We start from the raw sequence: 26,062 nt of genomic DNA, 5'->3' as shown, positions 1-26,062 counted from the left end.
TCAAATCCGATGAAACAGAAATGGTTTCACCGGGGACTAATACCAAGTTTCCTTCCCAGTAGGCTTGACCATTGCTAAAGAATATGCAAACCAATTCTTCGAATACAATTTCTTGTCCACTTTTGCGTTGGAAAATGACTCTCACACGGTCACCTGGAATGACTCCATCTTTTTCGTTGTCTTCATTCTGTAACGAAATAGTACGAACGAGGAAATGGTTGACAATTTCAACTTGGAATTCGCAAGGAGTTGTGCGAAAAACCCAGCCAACATTTTCGGCTCCGTACTCGTCAGCTAGTTCATCCTGGTCATAGCTGTACGAGTACGGAGTGAAGTTTATGGCTGCACGGGCAAATTGAATTTGAATTGGGCTGCGTAAGGTAGGAAGCAACTGGTTGAAGAGTCGTTCTTGAAGTACTCTTACAAGAGTGGGACAATAGCGGACAAGTTCGTCTGCATATTGAATTGAATTCGAACAAATTTGTTCGAATTGGACTGTCGCCGAAACTAGTTGACCAAGAGCTGTAGAATACTCTGAGGTCTGTTCTATACTTTCTTCTATAGAAGAAGCCATGTATTCATCAGCTTTTGACTGCAATTGTTGGCGCAATTGGAAGTTAGATTGCTCGGGGTCAAAGCGAGTCTTTGGAGTGTCATCTGGGACTGGGAGTGACCGTGTAGGATGATAATCCTCTTCCTGGATAGTTGAATCGGAATCGCTACTGTCTTGGTATGACATTGAGCTAAAATGAAGTGAAAAAGACCAACCACTTTATTTTTTCAAATAAGAGTTTAAAATAAACCGTTTTCGTCAACGGTAACCCCCTCTATTTTTTTATTTTATTGAAAAGTCTCCGTTGGCAAACCGTTCCATCTCAAATATTGAATGAACTATAAACGTTTTTTGTTTTCTATACATACTTTTTTGTCCAACGGTAAAACTTTTTACACAACGGTTTTGAGAGTCGTCGCCGTTGACTTTTTTGTAGAGCACTCAAAATAGTATAACTTTGTCCGGACAAGTAAGGGTCTATCGTCGCTACAGGAAAAGTTACAGGCGTTCCAAGGAAGTATACTTTGAGAAGCCTTTTTCCCCTTATAGAATGAGATAGGACGGTTATTTTACAAAACTGACAACACTTTGACCGAGTAGTTTTTTGTGCTGAACAAAAAGTGTCATATAAACATCTGTCAAAAGCCGCTTTTTAACTTCACTTAAAATGCCACGTAAGCTACGTAAGAATATACGTAAGAGGAAGAGAGCATTGAAACATCCAATAGTAAGACTGACACCACAACAACAGTTGCAACAACAAATGATGAATGACCCCACTATGTTGCAACAAATGTCAAGCAACCCTATGCTTTTAAACCGAGTCATTGGTGCACAGAGTGGAGGTTTAAGAGCGGCACTTTTAGCGAAAATGGCAGGCTATGGTGGAGCTGCAGACGGAACAGCTTATAACCCTCAAAGTCAAATGAATTTGAGTTCACTCAAAAATCAAATAACAGATGTCAAAAAGTCAAACATAGACATACAGAAGCAAATAAGTGAAAACGAAAAGAAACTAGAATATGACAGACACACAAAGAAACTAATGAGTTAAACGTAGAGAAAAAGAAGAAAGAAGAACAACTGAAAGAACTAAGTACAGAGCAATATGCGAAAAAAGTGTCAGAAAAAGCAGCAGAAGTAGCAAAAATGGAACAAGATGTCATAAATTTGAAAAACCATACTACTCAATATAAAGTACTGAAAGATGAAGAGATAAAACAAAAAGCCCTGAAGACATATATGGATAGCAATGAGTATAAAAAAGAAGTTGAAGCAAATGTAAAGGCAGAAAAACTTTTACAGTTGCAAAACCAAACCGTACAGTATGAAAACTTAGCACAAGAAAGTAAAAATAACGACGCAGCCATGCAAAAGGCAATGAAAAGCGCAGAATATATAAAAGCTAACAATGACTGGTTAGATGCCCAAGCCAACGCCAAAGCAGCCCAGCTTATAGGGTCAATAAGGACAAAAATACAAGCGGATGAAGACAGTTCAAATGAAGCTTTAACGAATGCTGACTTTAAGAACGCCTTCGAAGCTCTTCATAGTAAGGTGAAACTAGTGAACGACTTCTCATCTGGAAAGAAACTGAAGTCTGAAGGTTTCGACAAAGAGTTAAAAGAAGTAGCACAAAATATGACGAAAATAACAGATGCAGCAACGAGACAGGCAGTTCAAAGTGCCTATGACGCCGTTAGAGCAACTGTTGTGAAAAGTCAAGAAAAAGAGTTACAACAGACCAAAACAGACCTAGTAAATGCTTTCTTAAAAACGAAAAGTCAGGTAGGACATTACGCTGCAGATGGAACATATGTGCCAGCTGGTGGAACTTATATACCAGCTGGTGGAACTTATATACCAGCTGGTGGAACTTATATACTAGCTAGTGGAACTTATATACCACCAAACCCTCCAAGAGAAGCACCTGCACCAGGACTACCTAAAACATTTACATCGTCACATGGACACAGACACAGGCATGCACCAAAACCAACACCAAAACCAACACAACAACCACCTCCACAACCAGCACAACAACCAACAGTTCAAAACCCTGCACAACAACCAACAGTTCAAAATCCAGCACAGCAACCAGCAGTTCAAAATCCAGCACAGCAACCAACAGTTCAAAACCCTGCACAACAACAAAACACAAAAGAAGACAAGGACATAAAAGAAGTAGAGAACAAGGAAACCAAGAATTCTTAAAAATGCTTAAAGAAGAGTATGGTTACCCAGATAGTATTGACTTTAGTGACAGATATAAAGAAGCTATTAGAAAGTTCAAGGATGGAAATACTGACCCGAACCTATTTAGCTTTATGGCTCTGCACCAAAGGGGATATAATCTCAAACCTGGAAAATACAAGCTCGCTAAGGGATATGATTTAATAGCATATCATCCAAATGACATGGATGAATTTACTCCGAGATATTTGATGTCAGAGCTAAATGACAATTTAACTCTCTTCATGAAACGCGTAAAAAATAGAGACGGAACGAAAGAAGAAAGGTTTGTGAGTCCGGATGACTTAGAAAGGGAACTTGTTGAAAACGGTCTCGGAATATATGAAATGCCAGCAGATGAGGTACAAGAACTCCACAGGAAGAACTAGTTCAGATACAACCAGACATGGAAGAAATAGTTCAGCAACAACAGCTAGAAGAGCCTGAAGGAAAGAACAAGTCCTCCTTTGGAAACTAACTTCAACAGAACTAGATGAAGATTTGGAACAGCCGAAAATCTTGACCCTCAACAAGTGTATGCGGAGAATATGGAATATTTCCAAGAGTCTAAAAAAATTCAGCTGACATAGTAGAAGAATATCGAAAAATGTTTGCCGACTACAAAAGACTCCAACCAGATGAATATTCAGCATGAATGGAAGTACTGAAAGAAAATGTACACAAATACAACAACCCTTTTTACTTACGAGGATATAACGTTCAATCTTTGGATGAACTCGGTGAAAATAAAAGGTTAAATTTCAAGAAACATATAGAAATGAAACATTGTTTAAAGTTCATTCAGAACTAGCCAAGATGGAAACAACCTACTTTTGTTTCTGCAGACGATGGAACTACAATGAGATGGGGTCATAAGCTAATCCGGATAGGTGGTTCATAAACTTACAACCACAATTCCAAGAAGTTGTAGACGCATGGAATTGAATGGTGAACGAGATATAGCTGGTATTTTAAGCGCGGCTTTAATGCATTGAAAGATTGAACATGCAGATATTTTGGACCAGTATGAAATGAACATGGCTGATGGAAATATAACACCTGACGTTCTAGAACATTTATCTCAAAGAACTACACAGAACATAGAGATGGTATATTTGGTGAAGAGTTTTTAGAAGAAAGTTAGGGAGAGCGAAGGAAGAGAACTATTGTACATGACCTTGCAAACGAAAGTTTACAAAATGTCATAAAAACTTACTTTGCAGACATGAACTGAGAAGGGATGAATATTTAAGAAAACTCAAATGGACAGTACAAATGAATGTTAGTATTGAAAAACATGTTCTTACAAAATAAAACCAACTACAGAAATAAATGACGCAAGACTGAACATTGGTAAAGCTTTCCCATTCACAAAAGATATTGTTGGTAACATGGAAAGAAAACCAGAATGGCTACAAAAACATATATTTGGAAACGAGCTTATTCCATATGGACAGGCACTGTTTGAAGAGCTTGAACCGGAAACTCAGGAAAGAGTCATGCAAACAATAAGCGACGACTCAAATACAAACTATGACAAACTCTTTCTAGGATATAGGTTACCTGAGATGGGCGACCAGAGCCCAAAGGCAAAAAGGGCATGGAAAATTTGCAACATACTAGATGAACATGAGGCAAAGATGCAACAACTTGAAGCAGAGGGCAAGTTACCAAAAGCGACACCAAAGAAGAAGAGAAGAGTAGAACAAAGTGAAAGTAGTGAAGAAGTAACTTCATCTAGTGAAAGTAGTGGCAATGAAAGAAAAAGAAGAGTTAAAAACTCAGTCAGGAAGAAAGTAAAGCTTGGTATGAGTGGGTTCTATTATGACACATAAATCCAACTATTCTATATTTTTACCCATATGAAATGTACGCCGCTCAGAATATAACGCCAACAGTTTTGGATGCCATGAATGGAAATGTTTCCGAATGGTATAACGAATGCGACAATGCCATTAGAAGGTCAGAAATAGTTCCTGGAACTTACGAATATACAACTGCTGTTTCTTATGGAAACGTAGGTGAGTTTGGAGAAGGTTCTTCAACAACAGTAGATATTGCTTGCGACAGGTTTCATATTATTTCTATTGACAACTCTTTCTTATACGTGGAACAAGACATTGAAATAAAACCTTCTGCCAAGTTGTCTGACAAGAAAGGTTGCAATGGAATTTTCTATGTCGGATACCAATATGCTCCAGAAGTTTTCATGGGATATAAGATATATTCTAACTCTGACTTAGTTCAAACAGTAACATGGGCAAACTATGAATGGTTCGCTTTGAGAAACTCAGTACAACCACAAGCTAGAGAACAAACAGACCAGTATGCAACTATTGAGAAAATAAGAAGACTTGACCCTAACGTTCCAGGAGTTTATGTTAACCTTTCTGGACAAACTGCAGCAGCAGTAACTAAAGTAAAACTGAAACTTAGAGTTCCTTTGTCATCTTTCCTCATCTTCAGGTTTTTTAAGATACTTGCCAAACTGGCAGGAAAAATTTCTATCGAACTTACTCCAAGCAAAAATTTAGTCATTGCACCAACACAAGACCCATTCACTCTTACGACGTAAAGGGAGCAAATCAAACGTCATTCGCCGACTTTTGCAAAGACAAAGTTGACTTAGACTTTGGTTTCTCAAACCTCAACACTGAAGTAAACTATTATTTCAATGCTGCTGGAACTGCTTGGGACCCAGTTAAGTTCACATGCGAAAGTTTGAATGCAAGAGAATAGAAAGCAGACTTGCAGTCTATATGTTGGACCCAGATATTTCAAATGCTTTAGCTGCCAAATATATTGCAGTTCCACTTATGTTCCCTATACACCAAATATCTGTCAAAGACTTTGCAGGTGAAGTTGGAAACCAAAGTGCTGACCCAGGTGCAAGAACAGATATTGCCTTAACAACTGCAATGAAACATGCAGATACTATGTTTGTACTGTTCAGACGAACTATAAATGACTATTCTTGTTTCTACAACCCTGGTATTAAATATCATATAAACATAGATGGCAAATATTATCCAAGAGAAGAATATTCTACAGTTGAGGATATGAGGTCATACAACTTGACATTAGATGCTATGAACTTTAACAACAACTTCACAACAACCATTAACCCTGAAATGCAAAGTTCTATTATGCCATATGTGAAAGTATGGACTCATACAGGAGGTCAAAAAACTCAATATACAAATGGAGACCGTTCAAACTTTTGGCTTGGCATTCCATTTGCTGACTCAGAAGACTTTATGGGTGGTATTTCAACTGTTGGTACAGTTCAAATACAATATACTGGTGACAGAGACGGTCCAGATGAATTGAAAGCAAAGAAGTTTACAAAACCAATAGCACTTTTCACGGAAGATGCTCTTTTGAAGATTCGTTCGATGAAACCTGCTGGGGCTCCTCAGATTGGCATAACGACAGCTTCCATCGAGCAGATTTTGGCAGCAGGTCAGTAAGTTGTTCTTGAACTGACTTCTCTCCGTCAAATATTGACAGTACGCCAGTTTTGACATAATATTGTATTATAAACTTACCTTTAGAATATCGGTCAGTTTTGAAGTTATATTTTTGTCAACGTCAAGAACTTTCACCATTTCAGTTATACCAACTTTCTTTGCTTTATGAAAATATTTTGGTTCAGCAAAGACTGCTATTCTATAACATTTTCCATTGTTTGTGTAAAGAACTATTCTGTCAATGTATTTGTATTGTTTGTGTGTGTAAACTTTGTTTGCTTCAATTCGAAGAGATACCGAATACGTCCATCTTTTTATTCTAAGTAAAATGTCATTTCCGAAAAATAGAAGCGTAAGTGTTTCAAAAGGTTTAATGGCGGTGGCAGATGTGAAGTTAAATTCACCAACTCAAACAAACAGTCAAAGTGTTGTTGTCAATGTCAAAGACAGAGATGTTGAAGTGGGGAAACCATACGAAGACGAAGATGGTATAACAATTGTTCCTGTAAAAGAACAACAACATATCCTGAAGTTAGCAGAGACTTAAGTTCTGTTGCAGATATTCGAAACGACTACCAACAACTGAAAGACAAACTTCAAACTCAGGAGAAGATTTGTCAAGCTTTAAGTATAATGTTAAACTTGGTCGAACACAACCCTGTAAAAGTGAACTCATATGTCATTGCACCTCATGAAGTTTTGAAAGAACTATTGAAACTTTTGACAGAGGCAGACGATATAAACATCAAAGAAATAGAACCCGACATTAGTTGCTGTGGTGTTTCATATAATGTCATTGACAAGATATACGTTATGAAAGGAGGTGAAACGTTGAACTTAAAGTATAGTTTCCCAGACGTTATAAAAATATTTGACGACCACAACATTTCATTAAAATTTATTTGCTAAGTAAATGGCAGAAGACATAATGGTTTATACTATTACGACTAAAAACCCTGAGTCATATAATTCTATAACAACAAACTTACAAAGTCCTCAAGGACGATATTGTAAACTAACCTTAAACACAATGACGACTAAAGCCTGTTTTGCTCTTTTGACACCAGAAGACTTTTTGTTGTGAATGGTAAAAAATACTCCTTTGAAGATACTTACTCAGATATACCACCAACAGGTTTTGTTGACTTATTTAATACTTTAAGGACGGATGTAACATGTGCTGCAACTAGAGCAGGTTTCATTATGTTTGGATGTCCGACTGAGTTTACTATAAACGATATGAGCTATAATACAAAACTTATTTCTGGTTTTTACTACCAACAGTTTCCTATAACAGGAAAAGGTGTCATACAAGGAATGTCTATTCCATTGACATTAAGCACACCAATCTTATATATTGTTTCAAACTTAGGTTCAAAGTGTTATTCGAATGTCGACAGAAACTACTATGACCAAAAGATACTCATGCGTATAAACAATACTTTCTCTGCTGGTTTGCCTATTGTTCATTCGAATGCAGAGTTTTCAGCTTTAGTGAACTCAAACACTTTAGCAAACATAAACTTAACCTTAGTTGACGCAAACTTTGTTCCTGTAAAACTTTTATGTCTATGTATTTGTCAATGACGGCAGAAAGTTTCGAATTGGAAGATGCAACTGGTGAAAGTATTGTACTACAAGAACAACTTCAACAACAAATAGCTCAAGAACAACAAATGCAACAAATGGAACAATGCAACAACAAAGTCAAGATAAAAAAAATATTTTTTTTTATTTTTATAAAAATGTACAGAATAGATGTTTCAGATTTTTATGACTTCCAAGCCTTCAGAAATATGTGTCCATTTAGAGACTATAACAAAGCAGTCGAGAATTTGAAACGTTTAGTCATTTATGTTGACTCTGCCCCAGAATGTTATGTCATGAAAGAATGGGATGTAGTCTTTAACAACCTAAAGCGACAATAGTTTCAGAACAAGAATGTAAACAGAAACTTAAGAAAATAAAAGTCGTACAAGTTGGCATGAAGATGTTAGATGCTTGGGATATCTTATTGTCAAAGTTAGAAGATTTTTCAGTTCGTGGTATAAAGTTCTATACACCTTCTCCAAACTTCTATTCTATCTTCACTGGATATAAATACGAACAAGTAGAATGGAAAGAAAATGTTATAGAAGCTTGGTTAGACCATGTCAAAGAAATTATATGCAATGGAAACGAAAGAGTCTATGAGTATATCTTATGTTGGTTTTGCAAACATCTTACAACATCCAAGTGCTAAAAATGAAACTGCTCTCATATAATTGGAAAACAAGGAACAGGTAAGAACACTTTCTTTACAGATATTTTGTGCAAACTGTTAGAGGCTATTCGAACCCTAATATGACAACTTAGAAAACATCTGCGGTAAATTTAACTCTTCAATAGAGAATATGAAACTTATAGTATGTAACGAACTTCAAAGTATAGATACAACAAAAGTTTTGAACTCAGATGCTTTGAAGAGTCTTATAACAGACAAAGTTGGAGTTGTTGAAAGAAAATATAAAGACCAAAGAGTTTGTGAAAATGTTGCAAACTTCGTCATGGTTTCAAACAACGCCGTTCCGATGAAGTTAGAAAGTTCTGACAGAAGATATGTAGTTGTCAGAACGTCAGAAGCTCATATGCAAGATACAGAATATTTTGACGACTTAGCAGAAACTTTGACACCAGAGTTTTACAACCATTTGTTCTCATATTTCATGACATTAGATATTTCTAAGTTCAATCCAAGACAAATTCCACATACCGAAGAGAGACAAACATTGTTAGAAGCAAACAAGAGTGTATATGAACTGTTCATAGATGAAACTGACTTTGAGTGTTTAGATGAAAGGTCATTGTACGATTCGTATAAACAATATTGTCAAGAATATGGTTATATGACAGCTTCTAAACGAACATTCTTGGCAAATGTCAAAAGTCTTTTAGACGTACAGAATGGTGTATATACAAAGAAAAATTTTTCTGAGTAAATTTTAAAAAAAAATATTTTTTTATCCGATAGAAAAGATGACGAAATTCTCTCAGTAAACAAGTACATGTCAGGACTTAAAGAAGAACTAGACCCATTCACATATTTGAATGTTTACTTCTACCATTTTGAAAAGTCTTCATTTGACAAAGTTTGGAACATCGAACCAGTTAAGTTTGCTATTGTGACTAAAAATGGTGCGAAATTGAAGACTTAGACATAGAAGGTTTGTTAACAGTCAAAGAAAGTTTTGACAGAAGGTTCTCAAACCTTAAAGAAGGCAAAGCATACAAACTTGTTATACCTTATGAACCAAGAAAGCAGACGACTATGAATATTATGAGTCTAAGATAGTTGAAGTTCAAGGTAAATTGGGTAAAAAGATTTTAGAGTCTAAGCCAGTGTTTGCTCCTAAAGAGGAAGAGAACATTGACATTGACCCAGAAATGTTCTAAAAATAAAATTTTATTTTTACATGTCAAATTTCTTTTTCTCTGGCTCTGGTTCTTTCTCTCTTCTTCTACTTTCTTTTCTTTCTTTCTCTCTTCTTCTTTTCTGGTGGTTTTGTCAAACTTCTCAGAACCATATTTTTGTAAAAGTGCTTTGTCATTTAATAGCTCTTCTATTCTGTTTTTCTATTTCATTTTCAAGAACAGCGCATGTGTTTCTTTGCATTCTAAGAAGTTTTGTTGGACTTCATCTCTCCAAGAGGCGTCATCTCTGTCAACAAGTCTGTCATTGACAAATTTTAAGACTGCTCTGCTTAATGTTTTATGGTTCTTGTCATATTCCCAGAAACAGAACTTTAGAACAAATTCCCCTTTCTTGTTTACACTATGTAAGATTTTATGGTCTACAGATGTTTTGCTGTCGAAAAGCTTGTCTCGAATATAGATAGCGAAATCGCTAGACATTTTGTAAAAGATAAAAATTTTAATTTTTCTAAAAATATGTTAGAAAAAAAGTTTGCTGACATTGACAAGAAATTTGAGAATGTTTTAAACAAGAACAAGAGGAAGTTGGAAAATGCTCAGATAAAACCCATACATGACAAGTTCTTATTTGCTCAGAATGGTATAACAGGTCTAATTGCACCACCTGGGTCGGGTAAGACTTTCACTTATCTTAAAATGGCTGCACAACAACAAGAACTAGATGAGAAGAACCCATTCTATGAGTTAGTAGTCATTTGTAGTACTTCGGGTCAATTTGACCAAACCGTCAATTCGTTCAAAGATATTATAAAAAAGTCTAAGTTAGTATGTATAAAAGACTCTGAGTTGTTAGATTGGATAAAGAAGTACCAAAGAAGAGTTTTGAAGTACAATGCTATAAATGAGTATGTCAATTCGAAGTTTAAAGACCCAAATGAGGAAATGCAGAGAATATTAGAGAAGAAACATTCAGAAACAAACAGAAAGAGATAGAATACATTTCGAAGAAATTGCAATCTTACGATTGGAAGACTTACCCTCACAGATGTCTTCTTATCTTAGATGACTTTGCTTCTCATCCTTTGTTAAAGAACGAGAACAAGACATGTGTCGAATTCTTAAGAAGCTCAGACACTTTAACATTTCAGTTGTCATTTGTGTACAGACAGCCAAGAGTTTAAGTAAGGATGTAAAGAGAATACTTACTGATATTATACTTTTCCCCGGATTGTCCGAAGACGATTTCATGGAACTTATGAAAGAGTCCATGGCAGGTAAGTTTGACAGACATGAACTATGGGAGAAGTACAAAGTCATACAAGACCCTCATACTTCTTTCAGAATTCACATCTACGCGAACAAAGTTCAAATTGTAAAAAGTCAAGCGTAAAAATAAACGCTTTACATGTATTTTTCAGCAACTTCGTCAAATAATTTTATAGCTTTGTCGATCTCATCTACTTCAAACGTTTCTTTACCTTTCGTGGGAGCACCATACATTTTCTCAAACTTTTCAAGTAGTTCTGTTTCAGCAGCTCTCATATCATTCACAAACACAACCTTAACTCTATTGACTATACTGTCATATCTTTGAGTTATATTATATGTTCTTCCTATCTTATATCTCTTTGTATTGAAGTCCTTCGGTTTCTGAACGATGTAAAGTAAGCCTTCACTGCAACGTTCCGTATCGAATGAACCATATGTTATGAAATTATATCCAACAACTGGGTCAATCCATAACAAAACTATTGGTATAAGACTTTTGTCAATGAGATATGCTGTAGTTCCACAGAATCTTACCGATATCATAAGCTCAGGATTTCTTGTCAAAATTTTCTGAGTTGAAGCAATTCCAACCCAATGGTATGTTTTCTTTCCAGATGGAGATATAATGTCTGACAAAGAATATTTGTTGTATTTCTTTGAGTATCTTACGTTTAAATCACCAATTCTAACCACTTTGGTGTCATTGTCTATCTTTTTAACTGTTTCAAACTCAACCTTTAACATTTCTGTTCTTACATACAAAATAAAAAAAAATATTTTATAAAAAACTAACTTTTTTTTATTTTGTATAAAAGATATGATTTCAGGAATTTTTTTGACGAAGAGTAAAAGTTCACTTCGTCAAAAAATACAGTTATATCATGAAATTTGGTCATTTTTTCACGATTTTCATAGAGTTTTGGCGACTACGGTTTTTTACCTACTCGCAATTTTTCACGATTTTCATGAGTTTTGGCGACTGGGTTTTTTTACCTACTCGCTGTTCTTCACGATTTCAGGGATTTTTTTACGAAGTGCAAAAGTTCACTTCGTAAAAAATAACACAAAAATAGTGTATTTTAAACGAAGTGCAAAAGTTCACTTCGTTTAAAAATAACAGTTATATAATGAAATTTGGTCATTTTTTTCATGTCAGAAGACTCGAAGGTGCAACACTTCCAAAATACCGACGAACTCAGAAGAGCAGCATGGCAGTATGTTCTTGACAACTTCTTTGAGTTCTCCAGGTACACCTTGGAAAATGCTGAAGAACTCCGACACAGAGAATTTGGAGAAATTGCGCTCCAATACTACCTTGACAAACAAAGGGTAAAATAAGACTAAAAACTTAACGTTTAAAAAGTGACATTTTTAATGAGCTCCGAGTCACCGAGAAAACTTGGTCAGATGTTAGCAGCTTACTTCCCTGAGGAGGATGGAAGCGTTACATACGTAAGGTTCAAAAACAACGAACCTGGAATTGCGTACCAAATTCGCGATTACATGACCGTGGAAGAGTACGAAAGGTTCTACAAGAGAAACCAGCTCTAAACAACTCAGAAGAAAGAATAAAAAGTTTAACTCGTAATTGTTTATTTTTTTACTTGTATGGGCAAGCTGCAAGAATGAAGTCGACTATCTCAGTCTTTGTCTTGACCAGTTGGACTGCTCTTGCGAGTACGTCTGTTTTGCGGTCTCCAGCTGGTGTTTGACCTTCGTAATTGCGCATGTTCTTGAGAGCTCCAACTGTAAATGGCTGTAAGATGAAGAGTCTCTCAGACTGCTTGAGGTAGTCGTCTCTGTCTTTGACCGAATCTGTGGTACGAGTCGAATCGGTCGATTTGAGGGAAGAGACTGAAAGCCTGTCGTCTTCCATTGGAGCTGTAGCATACTCTTTGCGTAAGCGGTTCAGACCTTCTTCGAAGTCTTGGTCTCTCTTCGATTGGGATTGAGATTGGAATTGCTGGGGTGGAGCTTGCTGGAACATCCAAGGGTTGGGGAAGTAAGGCATAAGCTGAGGAGGAGGGTAGTTCGGGAAGCCTTGTGGTGGGTAGTAACCTTGAGGTGGAAATTGGTAGTAATTTGGTGGAAGTACTTGCTGGAACTGAGGTTGCTGAGGAGACTGTTGTGGTTCTGCAGCTTTCGGTTTTTCTGGCTTTGGAAGGCATTCAGGAAGAGGAACGTCAGTCATCCGTTTGTGTCCTGTCGGAAGGAAAATATTTTCCTGTCGGAAGGAAGAACTTTTTCTGTCGGAAGGAAAAATTTTTCCTGTCGGAAGGAAAAACTTTTTCTGTCGGAAGGAAAAACTTTTTCTGAAGGTCGGCCAAAAAGTTCTCAATTTTCGAAAATTTGAATGGTTTACGGACGGACAACTGGAAGAGTTCTTCCTGTCGGAAGGAAAAATTTTTCCCTTTGTCCGGAAAATTTTTTCCAGTTGTCGGGAAAATATTTTCCTGTCGGATGGAAGAACTTGGAATGCAAGAAGGACTTGACGAGGCAATTTACCTAATTGAAATTAACGACTGCGTAAAAGACTACTTGCGCAAGGTAATGAAGCCCAAGGTCAAGTTCATCTCTATTTCTGGAAGGTCTACACTTCAGCTCGAGACTTCGACTGGAATTCCAATTCAAATACCAGACGGGACAGCCTACGATGGCATAAAGGACGCCAAAAGAGAAGCTCTTGTTAAGTTCCTAAACAAACGTCCTTGGATAAAAATACCAAACAAGGAGAACCCCCTACCCCATATGAAATTGGCAATTCAGTCTCTCCTTCACTTCTCGGGTCAGCCGTTCTACATAACCTGTGAAGGCGACATTCAGCCAGTTCTTCAGCCAGTTCAGTAAACATCTCATTTTAACTTCACTTTTTTTATGTTTTTACGCATGTGAAGAAGAAGCCTTCTGGTAAGTTTCTTATAGCCATATACATGGCACGCTTTGAGTAAAAACATTTTTTTCATTTTTGAATGAAGCAAGTTAAATTCGTCCCACACCAAACTCAATGGACCGATGAAGAGTTTCAAGCTATGGTTGAAGGTGTTGAGAACGACATAGACGGCGAACTTGAAGGAGCTCAAATCACAATTGCAACCAAAATTGCAGAAGTCAAGGAACAGATAGCTCCACTTAAAGCTACCAAAGCTACTCTTGACCTCATGGATAGTTACCGTTTAGATGTCAAGAGTGGAATAAGACAATTAAAATTAAAACTTCTAAACTACGAAGCTATACTCCAAAAGTTAGCAGAAATGAGAAGACTTTACCAGAGCTACTTACATGTAAGGGACTTACCTTCAAGCAATCCGACCAAAGATGAATTTTCTGACATTGTCCAATTTGTCCGAAAGTCAGCTCAGATGTTTTGAACTGCTCCCAACATATCCAGAATATGAACGTTTGCCTGAACTCTTCCGCAATCTCAAAAAACGTTTTTTGGTTCTCATGTTCGAAACTTTTATCGGAAGAGACAACAAACGTTCAGAAGAAGAACAAGATATTATTTTAAACTTGTTGTATGGCATAACTGTCATAACAAGCTTTTTGAAGTAAAACCGCCATTCTCAAACCACTTCATTTTTTCGATGTCCGAACAAGCACCGAAGCCAAACTCAATGGCAGATGCCCTTTCAAGGTTGTCAGACAAGCGCCCAGTTCAACTTCAAATTGTCCAATTGAACGCTCATCTGACAAACGCCATTAAGACTCTCCAAAGTAGTCTTATGACAGAGATGACCAATCTCAAAGGTGAGTTCCTCATGAACCAAGCTTCCAATGAGAAATGCCTGAACGATTTCGCGGAAACCTTGCGCAATTACGAGAGAGAGAACCGAGACCTTGCCAGACTCATCTACCGTTTCTTCGAAGAGATAGACGCCATCTGGAAGGTACTCGGAAAGGACAGAACATGCAACACCGTACTTCGTGAGTACCAAATTGAAGAAGGAATTTTCGAGGAAGAAGAGAAACACGAAGAAGAAGAGGAAGAAGAAGAGAAACACGAAGAAGAGAAACACGAAGAAAAGGAAGTTTGGGCAACCCTTGTTGCCGATGACGGTTACGAAATTTCCCAACCCTACCCATACAAAATCCGCAACAAGGAGACCGGCAAGGTTCTTACCCCAGTCCTCAACAACTTGGGACACTTGAGCCTTACCCTTCGGAATTACGGTACAATTTCCATGGGAAGGCTTGTCGGTATGCAATGGGTTCCAAATCCAAACAAGAAGACGAAGGTCAGACACATTGACGGTGACAAGCTCAACAACCGTAAGGAGAACCTCGAGTGGTTCTAAGAGTAAAAAAATTTTATTTTAGGGGGAAACCCCGAGTAAATTTAAGTTTTTAGTTGCATAAGTAGCTTAAATTAATGGTAATTTGGATAAGTAGTTCCTGACCTCTGAATTGGACTCTTTCGTCATCCCAGTTGCGTAGGAGGTCGTCCCAGAGGAGTTGGTAGAATTGCCAATCCAAGGACGATTTGTCCTCCCAGGCATTGAGGATGTACTGCTCGTAGAGTCTCATGACCTCTGCCTTGCACCAGACACCCTCCCCCTTGGAACGTAAGGCTTCTTCGAAGTGCTCGAATGCGATTGGCTGCGTGACCATCTGAAATGACACTTTTTGTCCGTTTGGTCAATGTTTGTGTCTCGTGCCATAGTCGACGAAAATACAGACAAACAGGTTATATATGAGTTTGAGACCAAGAATGGTGTAACTCGACCTGTCCGATTCAAAGACTCCGAGGGCGACCATGAAATTAAACGGAAATTAGCTAGGAAGGAATATAAAATGGACTGGTTGCCACCACCTTTACCTGTTCCTCAAGTAAATAAGCCTTTCACGTTCCCAAGAATTCCCACATTTAAATTCAAATTCGAATAAAAATTTTTTACTTCATGCAATGTTTTATTTCTGTGCCGTCTTCAAGTATGCCCCAATATTTCCTTTTCGATATTACATGAACTTCGGTGAAAATTTTGTCCAATTTGAATTGACCCATCTTTTCACCGACCATTCCCATTTCAATGAGTTTGTTGTATCCTTCTTCGTTCGTCATGAGTGCGTCAATGTTCTCATAGTAAACCTTGACTTTGGATTTGACTTCGGAGAAGAATTTGTTGTAGTTGTCAAGGACTGCCTTTGCGAACTGAGGGTAAGACCAATGTTCGACAATAGGTTTTAATGTGGTTACTAAGCCACTTTGACCTTGAGTGAATTCGTACTTCAAAACAAAAGGAGAAAACCTTTCAACAAAGTTGTCGACCTTCTCATAATGTTTACTCTTCATCTCTTGAGGTTTCTTAATGGAATATCCCCATGTCGAATTCATAAGCAATTTGAGTGTCATTGCAAGTTTGGGGTTTGAAGCTTTCCTAATATCATACAGTTGTTGTATGACTTTTCCAACTGTATAGTTCCTTCCCGGGAACTCACCATCTTCGTTTGGAATTCCAGTCGGAATATATTGGACAAACCTCATGTATGCAGCGTTAAGGTCGACATAGTATATTTTTTCATCTGAGTCGAACTTGTCGCAATGAATCGGTCCAGTTTGTGGAAATTCAAGTGAGTCTCGTATCTTCTGAGAAACTTCTCCTGTTATCTCATAAACATCGCCGAAGCAACCTGTTTCATATAAAACCTTCTGACCTAACTCAGAAGCTCTCCAATACAATTTGACGTCAATTGGATGTCTCAATGGAAGTTTGTTTATAGCATCTTGAAGTTCTTGCAACCTCATTGGAAGTTCTTCTGGTTCAGGTTGGTATCCGAACAATCCAACTCCTTTTGGAACTGTGTACTTCTTTTGTGCTAACTTTGTCTGGAACAACTTTTGGTCTTGCTAACAATGAAAAGTTTGTTTCGTCTTTTGGTACAAAAGTTTCTGTCAGCTTGTCATCTGGAATTGGTTCCAACAAACCTTTCTCGAAAAGAATGTTAACAGCTCTGACAATGTTGCACTTGCCTTTTCCGAACAATGGGTTTGTAAGACTTTCGTTCAACATGAAGTGGTTGTGGACAATTACAATCTTCAACCATGGTAAGTCTTTGTCAACAACATAGTCGTCATGTGAAGAACCTTTCTCAGTCGGAATGTTGACTCGGATATTGACATTTGCCAACGGTGCAATTTTTGCCAATTGACCTCTGAGCATGTACCTTGTCTTCACACATGACTCAAGATACTTCATTTTCTCATCTGTAACAAGACCAGAGTTCCTGAGACATGTAAGAATACAAGGTTCATTGACAATTGTTTCAATTGAATTGTAAATTCCATACCTTGTCAAGTCAATGTCAGACTTATTTCTGAACGGGAAGTATCCAGCATGTTGTCTGACTGCTTGAGGGTTAGGTTGGTACCATTCGAACTTCACGCTTGCAATTCCTTCAATTGCATTCAAAATGTCTGAGTCGGAGTCAACCATTTGTTCTCTCTTTGTAGTCTTGAAAGCGTCAAGAAGTTGTGCGGCTGTTGTGACATTGCCATGTGCATAGTAAATGTGACCATCCAAATCTGTTATGGTCAATCTGAGATTGTGTCCTTTCTTATTTCCGTCTTGAATTGCAGCAAGTACACCCATGAAGCCTTCTTTGTTCTTTCCTTCGTCAAAGTTTACTGTAAAGGTTCGACCAGATGTAATTTGACTTCTAACTTCACGATACTTTTCATATGCATATCTTGTTCTTTCCATGGGAGCATGTGCGTCTTCACCTTTTCCTTTTTTCCTTCTCAAAGGATGCAATTGTTCGTCATGTTTCCAGTAGAATCTGGCAAAGCCGTCGTGTCCTTCAACTTGAGGTTCACTAACATCGAAAGGCATGTCCATAAGACGTTCTTCTTCTAACCTCTCTAGTCTGTTTGGATAATTTGCACGTGCTGTTTCCAAATCCATTTCGTAGCGAAGACCAGACAATTTGTCATAGACTTTTATGGGTCTTCCCTTCCTATATTTAAACTTCTTCGAAACTCTCCAACCATATCTTTGCAACTCTGCTTTTATTCTAGCAGATTTTCTATCCATTCTATATGGGGGCATTTTTATAAAAATAAAAAAATATTTTTTCTTTACTTTACATAACCACCTGCTGCCATAAGTCTTTGACGCCAACCCATACCAGCTAATGAAGGTTGACTTGGTTTAGTTTGGAAACTAAACTTTGGTTTTGGTTTATCTTCAGTTTTTGGTTTTTCTTCTTCTATTGGTTTTTCGTCACTTTTCGGTTCCTCTGACTTTACCTCACTTGCTGGAACAGTTGTGTCGTCAACATCTTCATAAATATCATATGCCATTTGTTTTTGTTTTCCTTTCAACTTTTTGTGTTTGTTGTAAAGTTTAGAATATTTCGACTCTAAGTCAATGAGATGTTCTATAATGAACTGTTGGTCAGTGAAGTAAACTTTTCCATCTGTTGTCTCGAAAGCTCCTTCAGACTTCAATATTTTATTTGTGAGAGTCTGTTTCTTTTTTGAGATACTTGCCGTTCCATTTTTATGAAAAGTGACTTTGTAGTTAGAGTTTGTATTTCCAGACCTGGCACTTTCTATTATTGAATTTTTCTCTTCATCTGTAAGTTCTTTGACAGGTTTTGACAATGGTTCTGAACTTTTTGTTTGTGGTGTCAAATCTACCGTTTCAACTTCTTCGGTCATTTCATCTCAGTAAAAAATTTTAGTTTGGTTTGTTTTCAACTGGTTGTTGAGGTTTTTTATGTCGGTCTAAAACTTCCTGAGGTATAGGAAGAACTTGACAAACACGTAGTTTAACTGCTGGAAGCCGACAAATCCATCTTGAACCCATTTGTCTCAATGCTGTATTGTTCATTTCATCTCAGTAAAAAATTTTACATTCCCCACGTTTGAGGCGGTTGAGGTTGGTTGTTGTTTACCCACTGTTGTGCATGGTTATATCCTCTGTTAAAGAATCTTTCACCTTGGTCCATATAGTGTCCTGCTTGGTTATAGTAGTCATTTGCTTTGTTATAGTAGTTTCCTGCTTGTCTTCCTACATTGTCCATCCATCCTTGAACTTTTCCTCTTGTTTCAGGATTTGGAATAAGATTTGCTGCATCTCGTGCTACCTCCCAACCTTTCTGTACAGTTTGTATAATAGGTTGTGCTTTCTCTTTAAGTATACCTAATGTACTCAAAATCTTCCTTCCAACTCCAAATACACCTCTGGCTATTGTTCCCACTGCGGGCAAAAATCTAGATGCGACTCCTGCTAATGCGCCAAATAAACCCATTTCTTATGGGTTAAAAATGACGAATTCAAACAAGGACCCGTATGTTTCTAAAGCAACAAAGAAAGCACTCATGGTAAAAATCTTTAGTTCAACACCAAATGCTTGGTTTATGGATATCTTGGAAAACATTCCGAGGTATAGAGAAGATGGACCACCATACTGGCTAATATTTGTTGGTCAAAACACAAGATACTGTGAAGCCATACCATTATGGTCCAAAAATATTTTAGATGTGAAAACTGCTTTGACAATATTCGTTGACAAATACCATCCAACAAAACTGACATCTGACTGTGAAAGTTCTTTCAAATCAGACGATATTAAAAACTATCTGCGTTCAAAAAATGTAAACCAATATTTCATTGTCGACCAAAACCATTCTGCTCTTGGTGTCATTGACAGTTGTATAAAAATCTTAAGAGACTTAAACCAACCACAAGGTGGTGAGGTAGATGAAATGTCATATGACGACAAATATAGACACTTCTCCATGGCAAAGATGAGACAAGTTTTAAATATTTACAATAGCCGTAAACAAAAAGGTTTGGGAAACCACTCCCCCGAAGAAATGAAAAACAACCCCGACTTAGAGAAAGACTATATATTTAATAGTTTAGTCAAAAGAGACAAACAAGAAAGAATGCCGGGCTTCAAACTTCAGAAAGGTGACAAAGTAAAAATAGAAATACCTAAACGCGACCCATATGAAAATACTATTGACTATGACAACAATGGGAACCCGACAGGTACTCACATTCGTGTTCGTAAAAATAGAAGAAAGTATACAAGAGAATATTATGAAGTTTTAGGCAAACATGGCAAAATGTACACACTGCAAGCAGAAGATAAAACTACTATTGTCAGACCTCGTTTCAAACTTGTCAAAGTTCAAGGTGGTATACTTTCAAAGACAGTTCCTAACAAATATAAAACAACTCCTGACGAATATGCTAAAGAAGTTGAAAATGACGACTAAGCATTTCTATACCATGCGTAAACTGTCATGTAAGGTGGCATGTAGTCTTTACTTTGTCCCGTTGTTTGCGTATACCCTGAAACGCGATGTATATGGTTTCCTCCTCCCTCAGTGTTACTCCAGAAACAATCTATAGCAAACTTAACGTTGTTTTTAACATCATATCCTTTACCTTTTATCATTGCTGACCAATCCCAATATCTATGCTTATGCCAACCTGCTTGAGATGTACTTAAATCTATGTAGTGACTGTGCGCAGGTAAATTTGCACCTGAAATCGTTTTACTTCCACCTGTTTCCTTTGAAGAGTTTGCACAATACAAAAACCTGTCGACTATTTGGGTCCAAGTTCCAAAACCAAGTACTACTTCTGGTCTGGTAGAGTTCATTGACGTATAAATAGAACCTATAGGATATACTGTTTGAAGTATTTCTGTCTTTAATGTTTGAAGCTCTGTTTTGTCAGCTTTCTTATCTAACATTGTTGGTAGTTCATATGCTTCAAAGTTTCTGGCATGCTCTTCGATATTCCTGCAACTGTTATCTAAATTGTTAAGAGTATCTTTTACGCTTGTACTCGGATTCTCTGAAGGTGCACTTGAACCAAGGTCAAAGTTCAATACTATGTCGTCTGCTGTAAAAGTTGTAAAACTTGTATGTGTATGGTTCTTGTCAGCTTTAAGGTCTAAACATCCTGAAACCCATCCTGTATCGGCTTTAGATTTTAAAATCTTTGATGTCCGTTCATGGTACCATTCAACCATTTCTTTAATTTCTTTACCTTTTTCATCCACATATTCCTTATCTGCCTTCTTATCTAATGCACTAGCCACACGTGCTAACTCATCGTTAACATATTCTTTGTCAGCTTTGCCATCTAACTTTTCTTGAAGTTCATCTACGTCATAGATGTTATGTGTATGATGTTTTTGTGGGTATGTTCTTTCTGTCCATGCGAGAATATAGTCTTTTGTTGCATCTACATACTCTTTGTCAGCTTTGTTGTCAATATCTGCTTTCAAAAGAAGTTCATCTATAGGTTTCTCGTTTAAAGTTCCTTTTGTTGGATTTATACAGACAGTATGGTTCTTATTGTCTTGAAACAGAAACTCATCTGTCAATGGGTTTAATGTCAGTTTTAAGTTTCCTTCTTTCAATGACTCAGATATCTTAGAATAGTTTGAAATGTTTGTTGTGTTCTTATTTAGAGCTTGTATAATGAGTTGTCGGTTGTGTTGTATTTCTCTCATAGACGCTGTTTCTTTCGACATTTTTATTCTAGATAAAATATGCTTTCAATAGAAAAAGAAAATTCTAGAGTTGCTACAACTAAACCATTAGATGAACTTTTTACTAATGTCGGTCAAAAGTTTGAGACAGAGACCGTAAAGCATGAAGGCTATCGGTTTGACTACCCATTGAGATGGCTAAGAGACCCATCCGTCACAAAAGCTATTGGCTTTCGTAGAATAAAATTTGTGTCTGTAGAAGATAAAAGTTTTCCATTTATTGTAAGGTTTCATATAGATTATATATCTGAAGGGAAACGAAAAATGTGGGAAGAAATTGAGCTAATACAAGTTGACCTTTCATCTTCTCTACAGACTGCGTTAAAAAATATAGAAGATAAAATAAACTCATGTTATGCAAAATATGCTGATGAATATGCAAATACCAATAGCACACTTTATGTGAGAATTGTATATGACAAACAAAATTCACAAGTGTCATTTCAAATCTACGAAGACAATCCAAATAAAGACGAACAAATATATACAGAATTCACTGCAATGTCATGGTATTATTTGCAAAGAATGTTAAATCAGAAAGTCGAACTTCCTTTAGCAAATATTTACAGTCGATATGCAAGAGATGAACCATATTTATTTAAAGATGTTTTCGACTCAGATGCTATTATAGTTCATGCTTCATTTTCTGGTGCACAAAACTCTTTTTTATGCTTGGCAAATGACTTTTACGAAAAACCTACAAAGCTATATGAACCGCCGAGTGGAAGTATTTCAGACTTTCAAGTATGGTTTACTACAGATGGAAGAAAGAGAATAATTCCATTATACCACGCGTTTTACTTAGAACTTAGTTTCATATACAACTACTATCGAACGGTAAAAATATAATTTTTTAATACGGTTGAGGTGTTGGATTTGGTTGCCAACTAGACTGTGGTGCAGGTTCAGGCTGTTGTATAACAGGAGCTTGTTCTTCTGGTTCAGGGTCTTTAGGTATAATACCAACGAACTGACCTACTCTTTTACCAATATTTTTGACACCGTTCCAAATTCCTCTTCCGACAGATTTTATTCCATTCCATATACCTCTTCCAACATTTCGAAAGAAGTTTCCTATTCTTCCAAAGAAACCCATTTTACTATATGTAAAAATCTAATGTCCGCCTAGTCTCTTACGTTTCCTGTTGAGTTCCATAGCATTCTTTAACTGCAGCTCATACATTCTATTTCTCCTCTGGTAGAAAACATATTCCGGGTCAACTCCTGTGTTCGCGTCATCTGCATAGAGTTGTTTATATCCCACTTCAGGGTTTGTATAAAACTCTTTCCATCTCATATTTGCATACCATGGTGGCAAACCTAACGCAGCGTCATTTGACATGGCAGTTTGCATTTGTACATCTGTTGGCACTTGACCATAGTTTGCCATTGCAGTTTGTATTCTAACTTCATTTGGAATATTCTCTGGGTTTGGTTGTCCAGGTTGCTGTGCATTCGCTAAGTTCTGTGCGTCCATTTAATATTAGATAAAAATATCTCTTACGAGTACATATGCTGAACATTTGCAGACATTGGTTCATCTTCATATTCTCTATATCTTTCTGCCACGTCAAATAAGTAAATGACACAATGGAAAAAACCTAAAACAAGTAGTCCTATTTCAAACCACATTTACTTACCAATAAAATTTCTTTGTTATGACACTTTCTCCGGTTTATAGGACCTCTCTCATATTCTATCTTGTCATATCTAAACTCATAGTCATGTATGTCCTCTAACCATCTCATAACGGTTTCCAAACCACTTTTATCGGATGTAAAGTAAAAGCATGGATGGTTATGTAAAACGTCTAAAGTTTCTAAAGAGTCTCTCAAAGTCCAGTCTACTTGGTATTGAAAATCCCATGTGTTATAGAATGGCGGGTCCACTATAAAGAAAACATTTTCCTTGTCTTTATATTTTTCATACAACTCTGTCCAACGACATCTCACAAACTCTATACCCTCAATATATTTTTCTATGTTCTTTTTGAAAACCTTTGTATAGTTAAGATATAAAACTTTTGACATAAGTGTTTCAATGTCATGAACTCTTATAGAACCACTATATAAAAGTCTAGCAGATATACTATCCCAGTCAATATATTCTGCTTTTTTCAAAACCTCTCTCACAATATCTTTCTTATCTAATGGTATACTTTCCATCTTACCTATAGGTATCTTTTCTTTTAACTCACTCAATATTTTGTTTGTGTCTGGTATATGTTTGAGACGGTTCATATAGTTGTCGAAGTCATTGCATATAATCTTTGAGTCTGGGAATACGGTATGGCACAAATGAGATATATAGAAACTTCCACCGAACAAATCTACAAATGTTAGACCATTCGGTAGTTTCTTAAGTTCTCTCAATAGAATATCTTTACATCTACTCTTATTTCCAAAGAAGGGTAACGGTGGTTTTGTAAAATTCATTTATATATAATAATAAAAATGTTTTTACCTGAAAAGTGACAGAAAGTGACTGGGGCTAGAGGGCACGAAGTGCCTGGAAGCCCCACTCCTTTTTTTTTTTTTTTTTTATTTCAAATAAATTATTCCCTCATAGAGAGCAATTTTATTTTCCCAAAATTTAACGTAAATCAAAAAAAGAATTGAAATTATTACAATTTTTCTTGTAAATCTTATAATTGTGATTTTTTTTGGAAATTTAGATAAACAAAATTATAGTATTTTTCACGTATTTATCAATTATCTTCTTAAATTGCTAGTAAATTCACACGTTTTATGAATATAATTTCATTTGCCCTTTTTTTCCGTTGAAAATGATTACCATGTATTCACAAAAAGTCCAATAATATTATTATTTGAGGTTCAGCTCTTGATATTGAAGCAAGTAAAAATTAGTGCTGGTAAAATTATGATAAACCATCGAACTATGATATGTTATATCACTAAAATTCATTTATGCTTGAAAAGTTCATTTGTTAATAATATTTTTTTATTTTCTAAAGGTAACTAAACTCCTTTCGCCGATCCGATTTGCTCCATATTTAAAATATAGCTTGCATATGTAGAAGAAAAGCTAATTTTGAAGTACGCCCGAAATCCACCAACAGGATTTCGAGCTACTAAAAAGGTACTTTTAAATGTGATTTTTTTTATAAAAAATTAAATTTATTTTAAGATCAGACTAAAAACTAATTTTATGGAAAATCTATATCGACAAATTTATTACTTATTGGGTATATAGATTTTTTGATTATGGCGATTATGTCTGATATGCTTCCAATAAGCCAAAACAGTGTTTTGGGAGTGATTAAATACAAAAAAATCTGGCGATGCTTTACGTGGCAAATGGTCGAATGGTTATTACCCCTTACTATTGGGTACCGGGGACGCTAGTTCGAAACTGATGCACTATATTTTTTTACAAAATGCGTTTATTAGGACAGGGTAAAGAAAGGTTGCCAATATAATATATTTAAATAAATACAACTAATCTAAAAAAAAATATTGGGGCTTCCAGGGCTGCGCCCCTCTAGCCCCTGAAGATGTTTAGTATAAAATGCAGTTTATATAAAATGAGGTTTTTTTTTGGGTGAAGGGGGCTTCCCAGGCACTTTGTGCCTTCTAGCCCTTAAAATTTTTGAAAGTCGTTGCTGTTGACTTTTCGGTAGAGGACTCAAAATAGTAGAACTATGTCCGGACAAGTAAGGGTCTATCGTCGCTACGTCACCAGGTCCCTCGGTCCCTCGGTTAAACGAACTTCTCTGAAAAAATGAGACAACATGACATTTTGACAACAGTCCAGGAAGTCATGACAAAACATTTACGAAGAAGTCTTTACGAAGAAGTCTCAACAAGATAGAATATGAGAGAGGTCCTATAAACCGGAGAAAGTGTCATATAAACATCTGTCAAAAGCCGCTTTTTAACTTCACTTAAAATGCCACGTAGGATACGTAAGAATATACGTAAGAGGAAGAGAGCATTGAAACATCCAATAGTAAGACTAACACCACAACAACAGTTGCAACAACAAATGCTGAATGACCCCACTATGTTGCAACAAATGTCAAGCAATCCTATGCTTTTAAACCGAGTCATTGGTGCACAGAGTGGAGGTTTAAGAGCGGCACTTTTAGCGAAAATGGCAGGCTATGGTGGAGCTGCAGACGGAACAGCCTATAACCCTCAAAGTCAAATGAATTTGAGTTCACTCAAAAATCAAATAACAGATGTCAAAAAGTCAAACATAGACATACAGAAGCAAATAAGTGAAAACGAAAAGAAACTAGAATATGACAGACACACAAAGAAACTCAATGAGTTAAACGTAGAGAAAAAGAAGAAAGAAGAACAACTGAAAGAACTAAGTACAGAGCAATATGCGAAAAAAGTGTCAGAAAAAGCAGCAGAAGTAGCAAAAATGGAACAAGATGTCATAAATTTGAAAAACCATACTACTCAATATAAAGTACTGAAAGATGAAGAGATAAAACAAAAAGCCCTGAAGACATATATGGATAGCGATGAGTATAAAAAGGAAGTTGAAGCAAATGTAAAGGCAGAAAAACTTTTACAGTTGCAAAACCAAACCGTACAGTATGAAAACTTAGCACAAGAAAGTAAAAATAACGACGCGGCTA

The 26,062-nt window shown here is 36.5% G+C and overlaps 17 protein-coding genes and 3 pseudogenes across 20 annotated transcripts, besides 2 other annotated features; 9 read left to right on the top strand and 11 right to left on the bottom strand.

The window, feature by feature from the left end:
• Positions 1–392: 392 nt before the first annotated feature.
• TVAGG3_0162740 (uncharacterized protein) lies at positions 393–739 on the bottom strand (the record flags this gene model as incomplete). The annotated part of the gene is made up of 1 exon (XM_051225039.1): positions 393–739. A coding segment is annotated over one exon (347 nt), but the record flags the coding sequence as incomplete, so codon positions are not given.
• A 1,182-nt stretch (positions 740–1,921) lies between these two features.
• Positions 1,922–3,225, top strand: TVAGG3_0162730 (annotated as a pseudogene). The gene has a single exon. A coding segment is annotated over exon 1 (1,304 nt).
• Positions 3,226–3,592: 367 nt separating this feature from the next.
• Positions 3,593–21,312: a mobile genetic element.
• Positions 5,545–6,175, top strand: TVAGG3_0162720 (protein of unknown function, DUF4106 family; the record flags this gene model as incomplete). Its single annotated transcript, XM_051225038.1, has 1 exon — positions 5,545–6,175. A coding segment is annotated over one exon (631 nt), but the record flags the coding sequence as incomplete, so codon positions are not given.
• Positions 8,240–9,233, top strand: TVAGG3_0162710 (annotated as a pseudogene). The gene has a single exon. A coding segment is annotated over exon 1 (994 nt).
• Positions 10,363–11,056, top strand: TVAGG3_0162700 (annotated as a pseudogene). Its single transcript has one exon. A coding segment is annotated over exon 1 (694 nt).
• Positions 11,145–11,679, bottom strand: TVAGG3_0162680 (organellar and viral DNA polymerase type B; the record flags this gene model as incomplete). The annotated part of the gene is made up of 1 exon (XM_001295596.2): positions 11,145–11,679. A coding segment is annotated over one exon (535 nt), but the record flags the coding sequence as incomplete, so codon positions are not given.
• Positions 11,829–11,993: a mobile genetic element.
• Positions 12,536–13,126, bottom strand: TVAGG3_0162660 (uncharacterized protein; the record flags this gene model as incomplete). Its single annotated transcript, XM_051225037.1, has 1 exon — positions 12,536–13,126. The coding sequence occupies one exon, from the start codon at positions 13,124–13,126 to the stop codon at positions 12,536–12,538; it is 591 nt and encodes a 196-aa protein (XP_051110023.1).
• On the top strand, positions 13,396–13,782 carry TVAGG3_0162650 (uncharacterized protein; the record flags this gene model as incomplete). Its single annotated transcript, XM_051225036.1, has 1 exon — positions 13,396–13,782. One exon carries the CDS (start codon positions 13,396–13,398, stop codon positions 13,780–13,782), a length of 387 nt encoding a protein of 128 aa, XP_051110022.1.
• Positions 13,905–14,058, top strand: TVAGG3_0162640 (uncharacterized protein; the record flags this gene model as incomplete). Its single annotated transcript, XM_051225035.1, has 1 exon — positions 13,905–14,058. A coding segment is annotated over one exon (154 nt), but the record flags the coding sequence as incomplete, so codon positions are not given.
• On the top strand, positions 14,520–15,230 carry TVAGG3_0162630 (cytochrome B-C1 complex subunit 6, mitochondrial family; the record flags this gene model as incomplete). Its single annotated transcript, XM_051225034.1, has 1 exon — positions 14,520–15,230. One exon carries the CDS (start codon positions 14,520–14,522, stop codon positions 15,228–15,230), a length of 711 nt encoding a protein of 236 aa, XP_051110020.1.
• TVAGG3_0162620 (uncharacterized protein) lies at positions 15,280–15,543 on the bottom strand (the record flags this gene model as incomplete). Its single annotated transcript, XM_051225033.1, has 1 exon — positions 15,280–15,543. The coding sequence occupies one exon, from the start codon at positions 15,541–15,543 to the stop codon at positions 15,280–15,282; it is 264 nt and encodes an 87-aa protein (XP_051110019.1).
• TVAGG3_0162610 (uncharacterized protein) lies at positions 15,574–15,819 on the top strand (the record flags this gene model as incomplete). Its single annotated transcript, XM_051225032.1, has 1 exon — positions 15,574–15,819. One exon carries the CDS (start codon positions 15,574–15,576, stop codon positions 15,817–15,819), a length of 246 nt encoding a protein of 81 aa, XP_051110018.1.
• Positions 15,827–16,417, bottom strand: TVAGG3_0162600 (DNA/RNA polymerases family; the record flags this gene model as incomplete). Its single annotated transcript, XM_051225031.1, has 1 exon — positions 15,827–16,417. One exon carries the CDS (start codon positions 16,415–16,417, stop codon positions 15,827–15,829), a length of 591 nt encoding a protein of 196 aa, XP_051110017.1.
• TVAGG3_0162590 (uncharacterized protein) lies at positions 16,915–17,963 on the bottom strand (the record flags this gene model as incomplete). Its single annotated transcript, XM_051225030.1, has 1 exon — positions 16,915–17,963. A coding segment is annotated over one exon (1,049 nt), but the record flags the coding sequence as incomplete, so codon positions are not given.
• Positions 18,052–18,592, bottom strand: TVAGG3_0162580 (uncharacterized protein; the record flags this gene model as incomplete). The annotated part of the gene is made up of 1 exon (XM_051225029.1): positions 18,052–18,592. A coding segment is annotated over one exon (541 nt), but the record flags the coding sequence as incomplete, so codon positions are not given.
• On the bottom strand, positions 18,784–19,185 carry TVAGG3_0162570 (uncharacterized protein; the record flags this gene model as incomplete). Its single annotated transcript, XM_051225028.1, has 1 exon — positions 18,784–19,185. One exon carries the CDS (start codon positions 19,183–19,185, stop codon positions 18,784–18,786), a length of 402 nt encoding a protein of 133 aa, XP_051110014.1.
• Positions 21,313–22,303: 991 nt separating the features above from the next.
• Positions 22,304–22,546, bottom strand: TVAGG3_0162550 (serine threonine-protein phosphatase family; the record flags this gene model as incomplete). Its single annotated transcript, XM_051225027.1, has 1 exon — positions 22,304–22,546. The coding sequence occupies one exon, from the start codon at positions 22,544–22,546 to the stop codon at positions 22,304–22,306; it is 243 nt and encodes an 80-aa protein (XP_051110013.1).
• Positions 22,547–22,564: 18 nt separating this feature from the next.
• On the bottom strand, positions 22,565–22,927 carry TVAGG3_0162540 (uncharacterized protein; the record flags this gene model as incomplete). The annotated part of the gene is made up of 1 exon (XM_051225026.1): positions 22,565–22,927. The coding sequence occupies one exon, from the start codon at positions 22,925–22,927 to the stop codon at positions 22,565–22,567; it is 363 nt and encodes a 120-aa protein (XP_051110012.1).
• A 139-nt stretch (positions 22,928–23,066) lies between these two features.
• TVAGG3_0162530 (phage tail repeat-like family) lies at positions 23,067–23,885 on the bottom strand (the record flags this gene model as incomplete). Its single annotated transcript, XM_051225025.1, has 1 exon — positions 23,067–23,885. The coding sequence occupies one exon, from the start codon at positions 23,883–23,885 to the stop codon at positions 23,067–23,069; it is 819 nt and encodes a 272-aa protein (XP_051110011.1).
• Positions 23,886–25,359: 1,474 nt separating this feature from the next.
• TVAGG3_0162520 (protein of unknown function, DUF4106 family) lies at positions 25,360–25,953 on the top strand (the record flags this gene model as incomplete). Its single annotated transcript, XM_051225024.1, has 1 exon — positions 25,360–25,953. A coding segment is annotated over one exon (594 nt), but the record flags the coding sequence as incomplete, so codon positions are not given.
• Positions 25,954–26,062: the final 109 nt, after the last annotated feature.

Source organism: Trichomonas vaginalis, chromosome IV (genome assembly GCF_026262505.1).
Source record: "Trichomonas vaginalis G3 chromosome IV, whole genome shotgun sequence".
In the NCBI taxonomy this organism is placed as follows: Eukaryota; Parabasalia; order Trichomonadida; family Trichomonadidae; genus Trichomonas; species Trichomonas vaginalis.
The sequence above is the reverse complement of the archived record's forward strand: the minus strand, read 5'-3'. Positions and strand labels throughout refer to the sequence as shown.